Consider the following 21,394-nt stretch of genomic DNA (forward strand, 5'->3'; position numbering starts at 1 on the left):
GACGTAAAATTCCTTCACCCAGCGATGTATCGAAGAGCGGCCGTGTCGAAAAATTTCGCCATGAATATTCTTCCATAGAATTTTACGCCGCAGCCGTTCTCGAAGCAGAGTATTCAAGGCCAAATTTTTCGACACGGCCGCTCTTCAATACATCGCTGGGTGAAGGAATTTTACGTCACGGCCGCTTGAAGGGTTAAAATAAGTAAATTATGCCAGCTGTACTAAAACTTTTTTCATCTCAAGCTATATACACATAACTACTACACACAGGCTGCAAAAAAATGAATGAGGAAAACGAATTATGCTCGTTATTGACAACTTTTTTTGATAACGTCAATGAACTCACGAAAATCTATTTCAGTACCCAACCAACAGAAACTGCTCACAGAAAGAAACTTTTTAAGGATGTACATGTACAAAAAAAAATTACGTAATGGCTTGTTAACGTTTTATGCCCAAATATGCCGTGCTATGGGTGCATCACAAAAAATAGATTGCAGCAGGGCACATGTGAACAGCAGGCTGCTTATCACAGCTCTACACCACAGAGAAATTCCACAACATCGAAAATGGGTTTTGAGCATTAAACTATATCCTAATCCACTGTTTACTTTGCCCATGCAAGTGTGATGCATCTGGAAAGTACAGAACTTAGGAAGAATCACACTACTACTTAATTGATTGGAAGGCTTTTCCAAAATCCAGCATTATTTTTCATAAGGATCTGAAGAGTAATTTGTTTCTTGTTATTTATTATATGGTGGAAACATTTTAGTAAAATTATAATTGATCATATTCTAGCATAGAATTCACATAAATTTCTTTTCGTAAAACAACTATTTCTTGAAATATAAAAACTTCAAAAAAAGACACTGTCAAAAATTTGCAGAAGTGTTTTAGAGTTACAAGGATCTCCCTTTTCAACGCAAAAAGATAAGTTTCAAAACATATGTATGCATTTCTTTTTAGAAAGAAATTTGAACTTTTTAAAAGTTGGTTGATATCTTTAATTTTACTTTTTAGTGTCAAAAGTATTTATTTAGTTTTTATACTTTGTCTTAAAAATACCTGTCATAATTAGTAGGCAAAAAATACTTTACATTCACTTTTAGTAAAAAAACAAAAAAAAAAAAAAAAAAACAAAAAAAGACATTTCCTGTCCCAGAATCTGCTTGAAAATAAAATTTATTGACAAAAGCTGTACTATGGCAGGGTGGTTACTGAATGAAGCCCCATCAAGCGAGGCAGTTCAGCAAATTGCTTCTTCCAATGAAAATGTTTTTCTACACAACAGTTCTATTTATATAGTCATATGACATTTCTCAATTTTTGTCTTTTACGATGTTTACTTTATAATTTCAACATACTGTCGTACTGTAATATCCTCTTATAATATAGATAAAAATTGGATAGTGATTTTTAAAAACTTATTATGCAGTTAAAATTGCATAATTTTTTCTTTTAGGTGGGGGTTGGAGAATCAGGCATTTCATGGTTAAGTACCATAAGGACAGAAGTGATATCTGAATCAGCAGTGGGAAAAAGAGAAGAGGGCAATTCAAAGAGAGCAGTAGGGAGCTGTTTCTTGCCAAATAAGCTAGAAGCATCACTAAGTATATTGCAAGTTTGAGACAGTTCAGACTTTTCCCTATAACAACTATAGCAACTTTTGTTTTCGCGAATGTTAAACGAATTACTTGTGTATATACAACTCTAAAAACATAAAATTGCTGACTAACAGGACATTACATTTGGTGTATAATTACCATTACAAAGACCAAACCGAACAAAACAATATAAACTAAGAAATTTGTTAAAAGCAAAATATTTTCTTGTGGATTAACTTACATACATTTGAAGCTGATTGGTTAAAACGCACACACATTTATATAAACTATACAATCTGGTGTAGGTAACTCAGAAGTTGACAACCTCAAAGTACAAAATCAGATTCTAATTTAAAACATAATTTTTCAACATAGAATACAATTTCATAAATGTTTCAAAAAATTTTCTTTCTCCTGCTTTGTTTCTAATACATATAAGATACTATCATACATTTTTTTCTATACAAAACTACAAAATACCGAACTCCCCCCCCCCCATCAATTTTTTTTACATAAATAAATTTAAGTATTAAAATTAAAAACTGAAACACAAATTGTTAAAATAAAAAATAAAATTAGTCAATTTAAGATTAAATGTTGAAAAAACATTCACAATTGATTGAATACAATAATTAATTGAAACATTTACTTCGTGGAAAAGGATTGAAATCTCAAATAAGAATCACCGGGAAGCAATATGATTAGTTAAAAATCAAGATTGGGGAAAAAACTTTGGTTGCCCCCAAATTACAACTACAAGCTAATTAACCAGTTGCCACTCTTTTTTTTTTTCTTGTCACTTTTTTTTAAATCAAAAAAAGAAACTAAATGACAAATCTCTTTTTTAATTGCTACTAAAACAAAAAAGGATCAATCTTAACACTAGAAAGACGGCGTTTTGCGTGTACCTAGAAAGACTAGCAGCGGTCACTTTGCCGCCATACTGAAAAGATTGGAAATTTCCTCCTTTCAGGAATTTTAACCATAGAAAAGATTTGTTTTAACATGTCAGAATTTGATTTAACAATTTAATCGTAATATAGTCTGCAAATAAGTCTCATATATAGCTTTTTTTTTTAATTTATTGTTTTATCAAGTCAAATACATGCTTTACATAATTGGCATTGAGAAAGAGCAAATTTTTACAAAAAAGAGAAAATTTTCTTACCATGTAAGTAACTAACAAGTACTATAATCAATCATGCATGTGTTTGGTGTAAAAAATATCTAAATAACGCAAAATACCGTACATTTTTTTTTCTAGTATTTCGAAATACTTATGTTATCAGGTCACCTGTATATTAGCCATTAACAGTTTTTTTTTTTTTGGCAATCAGAACAAATGCTCGTAGATTTATTTCCGTATAGTTTAATTTCACACAATTTTAATCTTTTTCCTGGGGTAGATACTTATTTACATGCAGCAAAATTGATCAGTGGAGGTGACTTGGAGGAAATTAGAGAAATACGTATTTGATTTTCATGTTTTTGAAATTTTCCCCTTTTCTTTCACTGCTTTTTATATATTGATCATCAGTTTTTATTAGTGAGGTTTCTTCAGATTCTAACTCAGAAGAACAATCCTTTTCTGAAAATGTAAGCTCTGAAAAATATTTGCAATAATCTCATGAAAGCTAAATATTCTCATCGCTAGGAATATGTTTCTCTTCAGATAAGTCAGACTGTTCACTCGAACCATAATCTATTTTAGATAAATCTGCTACAGTTTCAGGAATTAATGTTCCTATAAGTTTTGCTTGTCAACGGTTCTTCTTGACATTATAAAGATAATTATGTGACTGAGCAATTCATTATCATCAAAGAAAACAAACGTCAATGTTTCAAGTAAAGCACATGTTTTGGTGCACAAAAGTATTCCAGCAAACATTTTTGGAATTTACCTGTTTATATTTACTTCTTTTTAGACCCAAAGTCATTTCACGTGCGCAGTCACATGCTTTTCAAATTTACCTTTCTCAACTTTCCTCCCTGTGCAGAGAGCAGAAAACTGAAACCATGCAACCAGCAGGTGTTTCACATTTTCCTAACAATTCAAAGAATTAAACCTGACCAGCAGGTAGTACTCAAACTGAAAAGAACATTACTTATTACTTACCCTGTTAACTAACAATAGTCCACAGTACACACAACTCATAAGAGAAAAAAGAAGAAAACGGATGCATAAAGAAAGGTTCACTTAGCGGTCAAAATGACCGTAGTCAGTCTTTCTAGGTATAAACATTTATAGCGACTATAAAATAACCCTAAAGAAAAAAATACTGTTTTAAGATCTTAATAAATAGTTAGGAAAAGTCAACGAAGGAAAAAGAGTTTGAAAATTAAACGCAGCAAATATGAGCATTTGAAAATCGTTTGCGGTCAAAATGACCGCTTCCATCTTTCTAGTGTTAATAAAGGCCAATGTAACTAATTAAATTCAACTAGAGTAATTGTATAAGTGATAACTATGCACACAGGAAATTTTATTTTTGATAGTATCTATGCTCTTTGATTTAACGATAACTATCGTTAAATTGAGGTTATACAGTACTTAAATTCATAATTTTACTCATCCATAACTTATTAACTAAGAACAAAAAATCCGAAAACCAATTACACCCTTACCAAACATTCACTTTACTATAAACATTTCTAACTTCAGTTGTCTGCTCCGGAGAGTGTGAAACCACCACAACTTAACAGCATTAGTAAACTCAGTCTCTGCTGAATTTTGGATTGCTCTCAAGTAAAAATCTGGTTCATGAGCTTTAAGACCGAATCTGTGATGAAAGTTATATTCCGTGGACTAGTACGTCAAAGCCTTTTGCCATGGTCTATGTGACATTTAAAAACTGAACTTGTATTTGATGGTTTGTCATATGCCATATTGCACATGGTGAACATATGTTGTTGGAGCTTAAGTTTCTGGAGACAGAAGAGTCTCTTGATGAGGTTAGGTTGGGGAGAGCGTGGTGAATGATTTTAATACCGTATTACCCCGCATTATCCAGCATGCCGTGAAATTAGGGAGTCACCAGATTTTTCAATACCATTCTCCTGGGCCTTTCCAGCATGCCAGAAAAATCAAGGTTAGGGAAAAAAAATAGTACTATAAAAAAGTAGCTTAAAAACTAATATAAGTTCTATACATATATTAGTAGTATTAATAAACAGTTTAATTTTGTTAAAATATTTACTAACAGAGTCATTTGTTATTTTAACAAGAAAAATATTGTTTAATAACGAATAATTTTATAAAAATAAATTAAATATAAGTAAGCAAACATTGACATATAGTTAAATCCATTAATAATGACCTACCATAAATAACAAGCATATTATATGCAATGCACATTTTATTTGAAAGAAAAGGTTACTTTTGGGATTTATTCTTTTCCTTACAATGGTTCACTTTCTGATTGGAACTGAACGGGGAAATTTTCTTTTGTTTTGTTGTAAAATATACCTCGAATTATCCGGCATGCCGCAAAATTCGAATTTCCCGGCATGCTGGTCAATTTCGCTTTTTTCCGGCATGTGGGATAATGCGGGGAAATATGGTATTTGTTGTCATTACTACTTTTACTCAGTTACCATGAGGTGAGTGGCAACCGGTGATCTTAATCTTTATGATTATTCATCAAAACTTTTATCGAAATATCAGAACAGTAAGTTTTTAAAATACTAAACATATGAAATAATTTCAATAGTAGTTAAGTTTTAAACGAAGAAAATGTGCTTCTTATGAACAAATTGAAAAATTTTGACTTCTGTGATTAACAAATCCAACACATCACAAAAAAAAAAAAGAAAAGAAAAGAAAAAAAAAGACATGTGGTTTTCATGCCTGACATCAATAATATGACTACTTTTAGTGTGTTGCAGGCTGTGATGTAATATAGATGCTTATATCTGAAATTCCACCTGACATGTCTCAGGCTACTTCACGGCACAAATGAATTCAAAAGAGAAGTTTATGAAGTTGGCCATAACTGAACTCAGAAGGCTTTCTATTGTTACTTTACCAACTTGTTTAATATTTTTTTACTCCAGAATAAGTATGTTGAGCTGAAATAGCTAAGTGAAGCCTTGTGAGATTATTTTTACATTATATTTTAAGACATCAGTTATCAGCAAAGAGGCAGCTCAAAGAGGAATCACTAGGGTTTGGTCTCCCTCTGAAATGTTTATACTGAAAATTTATAAGAAAAAAAGTAAGTTTTTCTTGATAATTTGCAAAGTTTTGATATTCTAAGGGGGTTAAGGGATTAAGGTTTCTATAATCCTCCTAAGGAGTAAAGAGCCCTTCCACCCTCCAGTAGTGGTGCAGAAAAGGAGGGAGTGTAGCACGGTCATGATTCCCCCCTCCCCTCTATGAAGCAATGCCTCCAAATACTGATCCTTCTGCTAATTTCATCAAAAATAATGAATTCTATTTTTTACAGTTGCACGTCGAAAAAGTTTCAAAAAGAGCCCTAGAATCTTTTCTATTCCAAGCACAGAACCATCTAGAAACATAGATAGGCTTCCTTTGAGAAAATTTTTCGAAATCATGCACCACAGCAGCACATGCCAAGGGCTACTATTACCATCTTCTGCCATTTAACAGATGAGTTGCTCCTACCATTTGTATTAAGTTATCTACAAATTTTTAATTTTACCACTTACACCCCTTTAGTGTAAGCACCCTAGGTGCTTTATTTGTGCTATGAAGAAACCTAAGGGATGCTAGACGAAATATCAGTTGGAAACATCTAGGACAAACCAAGGCCTACAAGCCCTGAAAGTAGTTCTTTTAAAAAGATTAATAATCTATCAAATGCCGATCAAAAATGATTCTAGCTCTTTATAGGTGCACAATTTTGCAAATGCGCAATTTTATTTAAAAAGAGCTTGGAAAAATACTCTACCAAAATCTTTCATATCTAAAAAATAAATGATACATTTTCCTTACTATACGACAAGAGAAAAATTTTATGTTTCAAGCTTAGATCAAAGACTTGAACATTTTCTTTTTTACTGAAACAAAACTATAACTTTAAATACAACTCACAATTGCTTAACATTAAATGTAAAAAAAAAAGTTCCTATGATTGTTTTACTTTTACAAACGCAACATATATCTTCATGTTGCATCTCTCTCAACAAGATTTAACCTGTCATTTTTTTTTTAAAAAAATCACATAAACGACATAAATGGACTGAATTCCGATGGCTGACCAACTACATTCGTTCCATCATGAGCTACAACATTGACTCTATTTTGATCAGGTATCATAGCAGGAACTGCAGACGGAGGCGTTGGTCCGACATGTGGATGAGTATGATGCTGATGAGGGTGCTGATGATGATGATGATGGTGATGTGGCTGATGATGCCTTTGTTCCATAAATGCAACTTGATAATTATGTGCTGCAGCTCCTAATTGCTGCAAAGCCACAGCAGCATGGCTATGAAGTGTTTCTTGATGCGATGATTCATAGCTATACACAACTGGTGTAGGAGGCGGGTTATTGGCATTAATGGCAGAAACAGCTGTCTGTAACTCTAGGTGCGGTTGAACCTGAAGTTGATTATTTTCAGACTCAGCTGCACTTTTGTTTGGAGGAGAATAGGCATTAACGTCATATCCTTGTCTTCTCTGTTTTCTAGGGCGATATGGACCTTTAGCAGTAGCATTTTCACCATGATGCTTTCGAAAATGTTCTTTCAGTTTATCTCGACGAGAACTGCAGTAATCACAATGCTCACATTTAAAGGGTTTTTCATTCAAATGAATTCTTTCATGCCTTACTAAATGACTTTTTTCAATGAAAGCGCGGCCACATATTGAGCAGATATGAGAACGAACAGCAGTATGAGTTCGATGATGGGACCCCAACTGACTCTTTTTTGGTGTGCTATACTTGCAATTAGGAAAATGACAGCGAAATACATCACCAGTATGAATTCTCTTGTGTGAAAATAAATGAGATTGATATTTTGTACTAAAACCACAGGTGTCGCATAAAAATGGCCTATCTTCACGATGTGAAGCAAGATGTTGATCCAAACTAGCCTTAATAGCAAAACGACGTTCACAATGTTCACACTGATATGGCTTTTCTCCGGTATGGCACCTCATGTGACAGTCTAAATTGGCTTTTGTTCTGCATCTGTGATCACATTCATCGCATTTGAAAGGCCGTTCATCAGTGTGCCTCATTCGATGAGATAATAAAAATTGTATTCTGTCACATGTATATTCACATGTTTCACACCGAAACGGTGGGCCTATAAAATGGCTTTTCATATGTGAATAATACTCTCTATTCCATTTGCATGTAAAGTCACACACTTTGCATTTGTAGGTAACATCTTTTGCATGAATGCGAGATACATGTTGCTCTAATCTCACAGAACTATGGGCAATATATGAACAACTAGGACACTTCACTCCATCCTTCCATTTAGATTTGTTACCATAGCCATTTACAGATTCCTCAACACTAGAATCAGTGGCACTTGAGGTTCCTTCATCGCCATCATCATCGTCATCATCTTCGGTATCAGTTTCTGATACATATCGCTTCTTTGTAGATTCACAATTTGGTTTAGTGTGATAAGGAACTAATGCACTTTGCTTTGATTGTTTTGAGTTTTTATCATTTTTCGTAGTTGGCTTTGCAGAAATCTTTCCAGATTTACGAGTAATTTTGAGAGGTGGCACTTTTTGCCCTTGAGCAGCTCTTCTAGTGGTCATAGTAGTCTTAGGCGGTTCAGCATCTGAAAAATTACAGTAAAAGTAAGCAAAACTTACGGGCATACAGAAATAAGTTTTACTGATCAAATTTCAGTATCAATTTTCTCAGGTGGTACATAATTTACTTTCAGATTTCTGTTCAACTCAACACTTTCACAACTTTCCACTCTGAGGATGAAATACAAAATAGCAAACCAGAGTAAAATGTTAAAAATTTTACTTTACTGAGTCTGTCTGTATCTTCATCTAAGGACTCTACTTGACTATTCTCTTTCATTTAAATTATCATAGACTCGTTTGTAAGATGCAATGCTATAATTTTAAAAATTGCATTGTTAAGTTTATGTAATGCAGTGGTCAGCAAACTAAATTATTTGTCAATCTACTTTCTAATTTCAAAGATCACTAAGATTGCCTTTTTTAAAGGAGAGGGGGTTTCTAGGTGCACGCATGATTGAGCTGGGCAACAATTGTATTGAGACTGTGTTTGACATCAACAGACTTAGATAAAATGAAAAGCTTTCTGCAAACACAAATCCTAACTGGTAAATTTTCTGCAAATAATTATTTTGCCTAACTCACCCTTGAATAAAAAATTAAATTTATATTCAAATATGAAAGAGACAAAAAAAAAGTGCTTTAAATCATTTAATTTTTTTTTTACAATAACATATAGTTTGCTTATTTTTCACCAACTGAAGAAAACTGCCGAAACCATTATTTTCTTTTTACACTTGTGCTTGAAAAGGCTTTTGGAGAAAGGCTTTAACAGAAATTAACTCTGGGATTTTTCTTAAAAATTCCCTTTAAAAAAAAAAAAATTAAATCAACGTTAGCAGTTAAAAAAAAAAATCTGCTGAGCCAAAAATTTTCTGCAAACGCCGTTCGCGCGTTCGTCTATATTATGCAAGACTGGACATTAATGTGCGTGTTTACTCTTATCAAGATAGGCTTTCTTGAGGATTAAATAATTCCTTTGAATTTCTAAAATAATGTTATGTGACCAACAGTAACTCTCATCAAAAAAAAAAAAAGTTTTAGACTAATATATCATTTTGAATTTCATACTTTAATTATTTAAACTTGCATTTGAGGTGCCGTTGACTCGTTTTCATTTTCTAGATCAATAATCTAGTTAATGAGACCTCTGACTTAAAACAGAGGATAAACTAAAAGTCAATTCAAAACAATGTTTTCTTGCATAAGAAACTTGGAAAATGTTTATTTGTGAATTTATAATTCCATTTTGCATACTTTTTTTTTCCAAGAATAAAAACCGAGAAAAAATAACGTCCAAAAAACAAGCCGCAATCAATTGAAAATGAGCTCAAGATCGACAAATTGCAGATAGCTGGTATATTGTTATGAAATAAAATCTGCAAATTCCAGAAACATTTTTATAATTTGATTTTAAACCTATCAGATGTACATTAGGTTAGTCCAAAATTTTGAAGGAAAACATTTTTAGTTTGGTCATCCCCTTCTGTTTGATTCCAATGCAGATTAGAAAAAATAAATCAAGACAAAATTTGAACATATTTAAAGGTATCTCAAAGTAGACAAAGTGTGTATCATTTTCAAAGAGAGTGCATTAAAAGAGGACTAAACTAATCACGAATGAATAGTTTATTTCAGAAACCCGTCAAGTGCACTTTTTTTAAATTTTCTGAAAGCTAAAAAAACCTCCCTAATTTAAAAATAGGTAAAGGTTTTGGTGCAGAAAAAATTTAAGGTGTTTCTTATGCTTGGGGTTACTTCTAAAAATTTTACTTGTTTTGCAATAAAATTTTTTAATTTTTATTCTTGACGGGTATCTGCATTAAAAACTTTTTACTTGAAAAAAAAAAAGTTTTTGACCATAATAGTGAGTTTGAAAAGCTGTTGTAGGTTGTAAATAAAAAGGATGTTAACTTTATGTTTAAATTTGTTAAACATCAAAGAAAAAGTAGAAATATCAGTTAAATGAGAGATGCAAAATAAAGACATAATCGAAGACAAACGAGACAACATAAAACATATTCATGCAATACACCACCAGCTCAGTCATTGGCTATTGGGCGATAATTTACTGAATATAAAACATATTGTGTAGATGCATATTGGCCAAGCCTAATGTTTGAGTTGGTGTTCTACTCATCTTCCTACACTATATCGATCCTGCAGGCGGCTTGGATCGTGGGTCACTAGAAGATTTCATCAAAAAATATTCATATAGCCTGTAGTATATTTTGCCAACTTCTTCAGGTCATTGAGTTTTTTTTTCCGTTGATCTATCTTTCCAGATGGACGTGCTATCACTGTTGGGAGCTCCCGAAGTGTAGAATAATTTTTTGAGTGTGAATGTTGAGGAGGTTCAACAGACAATAAACAGTTAGTAACCACTTTTCCATGTTCAATGCTGTTGTAATAAAACTCTTTGCAAGTGAATACTTGAAAAGGAATCCTATTTACCTTTCGAATTCCCCTCCCAGAAGTTTCATCGTTATAAAAACAATAAAAAAATTTGCTGCAGAAAGTCGCCATGTGATTTCACTTGATGGGCTACTGCAATAAACAGAGATTTCAAGACAAAATGAACCCATTAAAGCCCCCCAAAAGACTTTATAGTTGATATGTTTTTGCATCAGGAGGTGTGCCTAAAGCTGGCCATTCATAATCTATAATAATGTCATTTTTGAAAAAAAAATTCAGCTGACGGGTTTCTGAAATAAACGATTCAAATGTGATTGTTATTTCTAGTAACAAAAATTGATGGCTTTGTAAAATTGATATTTTATACAGTTTTGATAGCAGCCAAGAAATACAGAGAAATTCTGTTACAACAAAATATCCGTTTGAAATAAATAAATTTTCAGTCCCGATTTAATTTTCATTACAATGAAATTCCCATTACAACAAAAAAATTCCAGTCCCTAGAAGTTCGTTGTAACAGGATTTTGCTGCATATTCAGTAACTATAAATCAGGGCTGCAAATCTTCCGTTACACTGCTGGAAATCGGTGTTTGTTATGTAAACCTGAGAACTTTTGGTTTCATTTTATGATTTTTCTTATAAAATGCATTGGCGTCATACCCTGTGCCCCCTCCCCCGAAAACTTTGAAATGATGGACCTATTTCATTTTATGTGCTGCACTTTTCAAGAATGGAAATTTAATTAGATTTTTTACATTCTAAAACCTCTCAACTGATGCAATTAGTTTTAGTACAATGTCCTTTTGAAGATAAAAAGATTTTATTAACAGCTATACTTTGGACTTCAACAAGCTCTGTAATGTATGTTGATGCAGTTACATTTGCTTACTTGGTAAGTAAAAGGATTGACAAAAAAAGGGCGGGGTGGGGGTGTCCATTGACTCGATGATGTTAAGCAGATGAAAATACTTTTTAAAAGAGATTGGTCGCACTTTAATTATTATAGGCTTAGCTAATTCTTGAGCAATGATATTGAATGTGTAGCAATCTTTAGCATGTTTCTGGTTAGTTAATTTTCTGATTGTTTCTTAAGTAATTCATAGTACAATGCCTACTGAGCTGAAATACAATCATATTTTTTTTCTTATCTTGGATTATTTTCAGTCCCCCCCCTCCCCTCCAAAAAAAAAATGTTTGAAAGGGAAACATACCATTTTGTTTGAAATTTGGCATGGAATTTTCTTTTAATATTATAATATTGATTTTTAAAGAAAATTCACAAAAATAAAATTTGAATATATTTAATTTTCACAAAAAATTATCAGTGAGACATAAATATTGGATTGGCCCCTTTATTTATTTGCTGCCAGAAAAACTTGCCTCTTAGCATACAGCTTCTTGTCCCACTGTGCTTGCCAGCACATACATCTGCAAACACATTTGTGCAGTGCTGGATTAAGCCATCGCGGGGCCTGTAGCAAATGTCACCAATGGGCCCTTGTTTTTGTATGATGATAAACAATAGTGGACTTCTTCATGGAGACGAGGGTGCACTTATAATACATACATGCATATGGATATAACCTCAGAGCTTTATGATCCCCCTTATATTATCCCTCGTCTCCCGTCACTACAAGTTTTTTCTTTTAATTCCAAAATGTCAATTTTTGACGACCTAAAAGGAAGGGGACCAGAGATTTACCACGGAATATTTTCAATATCTCAGTTCTAAAATTGCAATTTTAACGACCTCTGACCACATTCGGAGAGACGGTTTGGGGGGGCTTATTCGGAGATTTTTCGAAACTGAATTCAAAAAAAGTGATTGTATCCCAAAGGAAGAAATCTTGTTCACAACGACTTTCTCCAAGTAATGTTTCAAAACTGAAGTCCTGATTGAAGTTGTAGATGTTTTTTAATGATATTGATGGAGAAAGGGGTTCAAGAAGAGCCTTCCAGAAAAATTTTAAATTTATAATTCTAAAAACACAATTTTAAACTGAACATTTTTCCAAACTATAAGCCCTATAAGGGTAACTTTATATGAACGGGGGGGGGGGGGGATCAAAAGCCCACCCATGGATATTTCGAGAAATTTGCCAGCAATGTGAGAGGATGAGGAATCTCTCCTTGAAATTATGTTCAAAAAGTACTTTTTGAAATTATAGTCCGAAATACATAATTTTAGACCATCTTTGACGGCTTTACATGGAGGGATTGGGTTCAGGTTTCACCCATAGATATTTTTCATAACATAAGTTCCAGAAAGCAATTTTAGCTGGTTTTCGATTATGTTAGACCAACGTTTCTTAAATTGTTTTGCAGAAACTCACTGTAGGGTCCCAATTAAGTCACTCAAGGGTTCTAAGAAACTACAAAAAATACCAATAGTGGATTAAAAAGTCAAGTTTTTCTCAATGTACGGCCTTCAATTATGTCAACTCTAAGGTACGGCTCTTTTACTGAAATGGCAATTGATCCTTCCTTGCACCAAATATGTAAAATTATGCCATTCAGTGAAGTCATGGTGCACTTTATTTAAAAGATTGATGTTCTCAATTGTCACGAAATTCCACTTTAGCATTTTTGCAGCTAAATTTGTTTCAGGGGTCTGTCCAGGATTTTTCTAAGGGTTTGTTTATTGTGAAAGATCAATTAAGTTTGAAAAATCATATAATTGCACAAAAATTCAAATATTTTATAAATTAGAAATACAGTCGAACCTCGTTAAACCGCCCCCCGAAAAACTGCCACCCTCTTAGTTCGCCAAGAAAGACTGAAAAAAACCCATTCCGTATTGGAATGTAGTACAAATTCCCTCATTAAACCGCCACCTCACTGTCCGCCAACCGCCATTGTTTTTCCACGGAAACTATACATTCAGCATGTTAAAATAACTGTTTAAACCGCCATATTGAAAGCAGGACTAGAGAAGATAGACTATACAATGGATACTTTTCAATGCCCTCTATTCAAAGAATGTCAGACAGTTCAAAGTAGGAGATAAACCATTTACTAGAGCGTGACTACGTACACAGAAATCATGCATGTGCCATCACTTGCACCTGCCTCTTCTTGTTGCCCACAATGTGTTGCCCTTTACAAATTTCCCTAGATTAGTCACCAAGTAATTGTCCAGCTTTCTTTCGCTCTCTGTCAACATTCTTCTCCACCTTTACTTTCTGGCCATTTAACCATTAATCCGTCCCCTGCGAAGCTCAGTTCCCCAAGGAGCATTGTTTTCAACGTCTCCAAGAATTCTTGACCTGAGCTTATCAGCTCTTCCACGTTTCTACTCTTCATTTTAACATTTCGCCTTTACTCAGCTGTTCTCCACCCCTTCTTGGATCTGGTTTGGGGCTTGGGGGAGGGAGGGGGTGAGGCTAAACCTTTGACATCTTATGCAGGTTTTGCAAACGACTGTTGTTTCTTGTTTAGGTATCAGCGTTCTATAACGTCCTGCTCTCTCATTTCGCAGTGTAAAAATGTCGAAAACTATCTTAAGCGTGCACGAAAAAATTCTAATTTGTGAGTTTAAGGAAAAAAATCAAGCCGCAAGCCAGCAATCTATTGCCAATCATTTCTCCGATATTCTGGAAAAAAAAGTTAGTCGAAGAACCGTTGGAGATATTCTGCAGGAGAAACAAAAGTGGTTAGGATTAGAGAAATCATTACATACAGTCAAGAAGATAAAAACTGGGAAGCACGAAAATTTGGAAAATGCTCTACTCATGTGGATAACCCAAGTGAACGAAAATCACGGTGCTGTGACTGATGAAGTTATAAAGGAACAAGCAAAAATTTTTGGCAAAGAACTGAACGTTGAAAACTTTTCGTACAGTAACGGTTGGCTCGCCCGATTTAAAAAAAGGAATGGCCTGTGCTTGCACACTCGTCACGGTGAGACTGCTACAGTTCATGTCGCAAAACTTAATGCTGGGAAAACAAAGCTAGCTGAAATTATTGCAGAGTACAACTTGAAAGATGTTTACAATATGGACGAATCTGGATTGTTCTTTGCGATGATGCCCTCCAAAACGATTTCAAATAAAGCCGAAAAAGGTGTGAAGAAGAAAACCAGGATAACAACTGTGCACTGCACAAATGCTGATGGTAGTGACAAACGACTTTTAGAAGTCATCGGTAAAGCGAAAAAGCCTCACTGCTTTAAAAATTTTCGTCCGGAACTCTATGTGAAGTATCGTTTCAATAAAACGCAACGCTGGGGCACGTAGCTATGCCACTGCCTACATGCCACATGTTCCATAAAAACATTCATTCAAATTAAAAAATATTTAGATGTCACACACTTGGCCTAAAACTTAAAAACTGTCTTCAAAAAATTGATTTTTCTCCTATTTATCTTTTAAAAAATTACATACAAATTTAAATAAAATATCAAAACCAAAAATTATAAGCAAACACATTTTCAAATCAATATTTGCAAACAAATAACAAAAAAATAATGTGTTTAAAATGAAAAATTTAATTTAACCTTGAAAAAAATCCGTATCTCCGAGTACTATGTTTAAAGACTTAAAATATTGCAGGAGAGCAAAAATTCATATTTAACGCTAATTACTTACTTTACTATTTATATATTTCAGCTTGATAATTTTGTAAAATTTACCTTACATTTTAAAAAATATGAATTAAAAAAAAAAAAACATTTTTTTTGAAGAAAATTATAAATTTATTTACAATAGCTTGTTTATTTGGTGAATACTGTAAAAGTACTAATTTTTGCAAGACTTCAATTTTCGGAACAAATCTGATATACCCCCCTCTTGGCGACTTTTTCCTGTTGGCGCCAAAAAAGCGTCGCCAAGAAAACTATGTATGACGTCATATGTCATACATCGTTCTTAGCGATGCTTTTTTAGCGCCAACAGGAAAAATTCAAATTATGTCATTAATTATTTAATGAAATTAATGCATTAATTTTTTTCCATTGTTTCTCCGGGATACGAGCCCTCGGTCCGTTATTCCTCCGACTTTTAATATACATCACAGTCGGATATAAGTCACAGATCTCCTCTGTTCAGTATACAATAAAGTCACAGAATTTATGTGAAATTAACACCATTTTTGTGCTACAAAAATGCCAACCAGACCAAAATACAAACTACCAGAAACACACTAAAAACACAATAATTCAAAATATGTTCACTTACCTTTTTTACTTTTCTTTTACTTCCTCACGTGAGGCAGTGCACATATGTTCCGCTCTTAGGGAAATTATCCCATTTTTTATTATCATTACTTTACAAAAATATTTAAATTATGTTTGTTTTGACAAAAAAAATTCCAAAAAAAAACAACCTTATTTTACTTGTATTTTGTACTCCACCCAATTAATTTCGCGAATTATTTCCAAAAACTTTACAAACATATCCTCATTTTTGCATTCACAATTTTTTTTGTATAAATAATAAGCTAAATAAAATTTAAAATCCCCTAATCTATTATATGTTGGTAGAGTACTTTTAACGTGTCTCCATGTGGATTCAATTGTGTTAGTGTGACATTTAGTTTCTGGATCTACAAAATTAAGTTTATGGTCGACTGTTAAATGCTCATACCCCTCCTCCCCCAATGTATCATATGCCCTCCAACAATCAGAGTGCACCGTCGTGCCTGGTAGTATCCACTGCTTAATTGCCAAAAATAGAGTTTCCCTACCCCTATCCCCAACAGCAACCAAAAAAGTTTTCCCCGAACCCCGTTCAACCCCCCCAAAAACCCATTGTCCCTCAACTGCATGTCCCCGATTATATTTTCTTTTCCCAAATTTAGATTCATCAACTTCAATAACTTTCCCAACCCCCCCTATTTGTTCGGATTTTAATTCAATGTAATTTAATATTTCTTCATTAATATAATTTCGCCAATCGGCTAAAGTTTGTGATGAAAAAAAATATTGACTTTCAATATCAGCAGTTTTGGTCCCAATTAAAATCTCATATGTTATCAAAAAAATCTCCTCTATTTTCAACTTGCTAGAACTAAACCATGACCCACTCCTGATCGTTGCTTCTTTTCCACAAACAACACCCCCAATAACCTTTCTACAAAAAAAAATTAACCCATCTGAACATTTTTTAGTTTTTTTAATTTTCATAACAGAATTACATCTAGAACATAACATTTCATTCTTAAGTAAACCAATTTCCCTTAAAAATTCTAAAAAAACCTCTTTATTTTCAATTAGTTTAAATATAAAAAATCTATTTAGGACTCCGGTACGTCCAAACGTTGGACGACCTGACGAAAAAGAAAAAAAAGATTCATTCAAAAATTTCAATTGATACATTTGGACAACATCACAAACCGAACTCATAATTAAAATAGAAAATTCAACTAAATTAACATTAAAAAACAACAAGAAAAAGAATACTCTAAAATAAAGTTTGAATTGAAACTTTATTTTAGAGTATTCAACTTAAAATCTCCCTAAGAGCGGAACATATGAGCACCTACCTCCTACCACACAGACATGTGCAAAAAGACAGACTTCGAGAAACTACTTTCCAGCGTTCAAGTTGCAAAACCAGGGTTGCCAAGTTATCGCCTTATTGGCGATTTTCGTATCGAGCGAAAAATTAAAATCTCGCCAAGAGGGGGGCATATCAGAGGAGAGCCCAATTTTCTCATGGCCGTCGTAATCACTAAAATTTAAGCCTCGGTAAATATTTTTGTTTTTCAACTTTCGATTTTCATATAAAATTCACGAAATTTTCAACTTGTGAAATCAGATACCTTCATTTTCGTGAAAATAAGTGGTTTTATAGAATTAGAACAAGAATTTCTTTGAAATCTAAAGCGCGCCAGGACATTCTCGGCAGCCAGAAAAACACTAAATTGGTGGTTATCTCTTAATTAATTTTCTTTTTAAATCAAGCTCTATTCAATAAATACAGTCGAACCTCCACATATCGAACTTCCACATATCAAAATTTTCTATTTATCGAAATCCTAGCAAATTTCTATGTTCATTATACAGAAAAATTGTTCCTATATATCGAAAAAATCTCTATACATCGAAAAAAATTTCGAGACATTCGTAGATTTTTTTTTTCCACTTTTAACTGTTTGTCTCATGAAAACTGAAGGTTACAGGAGAAAATTATGTTCACTAAAGGTTACTACGAAACTCATAAGGAATCTGGGTTTGAGGGGTGTGTAGATAGGTCGTTGTTTCATTCTGGAGCAGGGTTTCCCCTATGGTTGCATTTTTCGCAAAATGCGAAAACACTATCTCAATTGCACAAACAAAGTAAAGCATTTTCGCTTTTTTGCTCAAACAAAAAATAAATTATCAAAAAAAAAAAAAAAGAGAGAGAGAGAGACAATATATAATCCAAGAGAGGAAGCAGCATGACGATAGTCAATTTAATCTTTTTTAAGTCTTAAACCAAGATTTTAAAATTACTATGAAGTCACCAATACTTAAGTCTTCCAGCATTATGCCCTTCTCAATAGCATAAATAGTAACTAACCCTAAATAACTGCATTATTAGGAAGAAGAGAGTGCAACGTTCTAAAAACTAAATATGTAGTTTTTTTTTCATTTTACGTTAAAAAAAATAGCTGCTGTACTTATTTTTTTAAAGATGCCATAGAGATGAAATAAGAATTTTATATTGAACTGGAGATGAAACGCACTGAGGCATTTAGAAAGATATGCGATGTAACATTTTAGCTTTTATGCTAAAGAACTTTTGAACCCAGCTTAAACCCTGTTCTGGAGTTCTTAAATTTGCTCAAGTTTATTTCAAATCTTAGTTCGAACCAGTAGCACTGTAAAATCAGTTTCAAGTTATCCTTTTTCTCTGTTGATTATCATTCCTAGTCTCTTTAGCTTCAGTAAAAATCATTCAAGTTAGGTAGAATGATTTTTTACTTTTCTCTCGATTACATTGTCAAAACGAAAATCCCCTATGTTGCAGATCAAGTTGAATTGCTGAAGAATAAAGATGTATGAAAGTGCAAAAATGTGTAATTTCTGTTAATTTTTTAATTATTAATTTTCATTTAATCTGATGCTTGTATGAATTAGAAATAGGGTTTTATACACAAAAATTAGCTTCAATTTTAATGTTTTAGGAGATTTTTATTAAAATAAGATAATTTCCATACATCGAAAATTCTATATATCGAATTTTTTTTACGGCAATTTGCTACTTCGATATAGAGAGGTCCGACTAAACTGGCGAAATATGAAAATTACAATGGTAAACTAATGGCGTCAAACAGATAGAATGTATGGTGTCAAAATGATACGCCAGAGGTTAATTTGTATTTTTACGAGTCATATTTCTCATTGCATCCGATGATGTACTTGTGTAAAATTTACATCAGTTAAATTCCCTTGAACTTAGATTATTTTTCATTATAAAAGTCGTTTCTAAAAATCGCTATTACCTTTTATTTTTGTGTATCGAACTACGCACTACACTACTTTTTTAAAATGGTAGTGAGCTACACTACAAACTAAAAAAATGTAGCTACTACAGTAGCGTCGTTACTTCCAAACACTGGTTTCAATTGATCTATATAAACTTTCAAGCATCAATTTATACAAAATACAGGGGCTTGCGACTAGAATGAATTTCGAGTTTTTCCAGGAAGGCAAATGGTATGCACTCAATGCCAATTGTATGAAAACATATTAAAAATAGTGTCCACTTATGCACAAATACATATAATGACTCAAAGGTGGGCGGGGAGAGCAATTGCACTCTCCTGACTCCTCCCCCCCCCCTAAATGACAGGCGTACTTGTGGCCTCTCACTAAAAAAGGTTGTGCACTCCTAATCTAAGGTTTGAAACAAATGTATATGTAATCTGAAACAATGAGTAAAAGTTGCGACCCCCCCCCACCCAGAGAGTCATTAGTAAAGTGCACTTTCTCATAAAAATAAAACAAATCAAAACACTTACTAGCTTTTTGCTTTCCTTTCTTGGGTGCAGCCTTTTGATTGGTCGTAGCAGTCGGAAGTTCTGCTAGCGGCTTTTCATCAGAGCTTTCACTATCATCGTCAAAATCATCAGCACCACCACAATCACCAGCAGCGTCATCAAAACTACTATTGCTGGTTTCATTGTCAGAAGATTCTTTACTGGCAGGCACCTCAGGTAGAGGCACTATGGTATTTCTCTCCTTCACTTGCTCCTTTTCTAAGGGTGCAACTGTGATAGGAGTATTTTCATCTACTCCAGAGGCCATAGGATATTTCTGAAGGCCCTGTATGGCAGCAGAAATAGCAATGTTCATAAAACTATCACTATCAACATTGGTACCCCCAGGGCCATACTGACCTTTCAAAGATGAATATAAACCTTGGAATTCAGGATGATTTATTTTGTTTTCTTCTAAACAGACTAATACAAGATACATACATTTGGGATTATTCCGCAACAACGAACTCGATTTCAGATGATCTTCCAAGTACTGAAGTTCGATGGATTCCCAACTCATGAATGTTAATAAAGTCCTCATGTCACTCTCTCTTTTACTAATATCATGTTCTACCCATTTACAAATAAAACTAAGCAAAATGTGCTGTGGGATAAGGCCCTGCTTCTCTTTGAGAAAAGCTTCCAATTTATTAAGATTGAATTCTAATATTTCGCTTTGCTCAAAAACCTCAACTATGTGATTATGGATAAATGCAGATGCATTTTTTTGCAAGACAGGCAAATTATATTTCTCTGCCATATCTTTTACAGTCAAGCAGTTTGAGGGATCTAGGTACCTATCTAGATATTCCGCACAGTAATTTTTCAATTTGATAACAAGGAAATGATTTGCTAATCGCAATAACTCAGAAACGTTATTTTTATCAATAACAACAGCACCAGTATACATATAATTTAAAAGTAACTGGAATGCATCTAAATTTTGACAGGTAATTGTGAGTTGTTCTTTGATTACTTTGTGTGTTTTTAAAACAGAATCAAAATACGGGCTGCATGCAGCTAGAACATTTCGATGGGCTTGAAATTTTTGACCCTGAACGTGGAGCACAACGTCGCAGAAGCGGGCCGCTTCCCGTTGGCTCCATAATTTTTCAAGTACAATACATGCTTGCTGGTTTTCCGTAAAATTCATAGCGCTAGCTGGAATTAATGTTGTAATAGCCATGACAAGTCGTGCTGGAAAAGAACTCATAAAAATCAAAACAGTCACAAATTTGATATGTCATCGAACTAACAAGTCCCCCCTTCTTTAAGTATATAAACATTAAAAAATGACATGATTAGCGTTGCTATCAAAAACGTACAAACAGTCGTAGTAAATAAATCAAACTTACCGCAAAAATGCAGCATATAAAGGATTATAAAAGAAACAAAATCACTCTCACATAGCATTACCAAACATTGCATTCGGAAAAAAATTCCGAGGCGCGAACTTAACGGTGGACCAACCAATAATGGAGAATGAGTTTCAACTAAGCCTAAAGTTAGGGGAAATCCACAAGATAATTTTCCGTTACTCGAAGCGCAGTAATGAATATAAATTTACGGGTATGTCACGGCTTTACTAGAAACCAGAAAGCATGTATTTGTACTTACGATTGAAAATTTCTAATTGACAATCGTGTAACAGGTAAAATTTCCCACAAACAA

General features: G+C 33.4%; 1 protein-coding gene across 1 annotated transcript; it reads right to left on the reverse strand.

The window, feature by feature from the left end:
* Nucleotides 1-6,786: 6,786 nt before the first annotated feature.
* On the reverse strand, nucleotides 6,787-20,909 carry LOC129219356 (GDNF-inducible zinc finger protein 1-like). The gene is made up of 3 exons (XM_054853728.1): nucleotides 19,706-20,909; nucleotides 8,756-8,787; nucleotides 6,787-8,355 (listed from the first exon to the last, which is right to left on the reverse strand). Exons 1-3 carry the CDS (start codon nucleotides 20,907-20,909, stop codon nucleotides 6,787-6,789), a joined length of 2,805 nt encoding a protein of 934 aa, XP_054709703.1.
* Between the last annotated feature and the right edge of the window lie 485 nt (nucleotides 20,910-21,394).

Source organism: Uloborus diversus, chromosome 3 (genome assembly GCF_026930045.1).
Source record: "Uloborus diversus isolate 005 chromosome 3, Udiv.v.3.1, whole genome shotgun sequence".
In the NCBI taxonomy this organism is placed as follows: Eukaryota; Metazoa; Arthropoda; class Arachnida; order Araneae; family Uloboridae; genus Uloborus; species Uloborus diversus.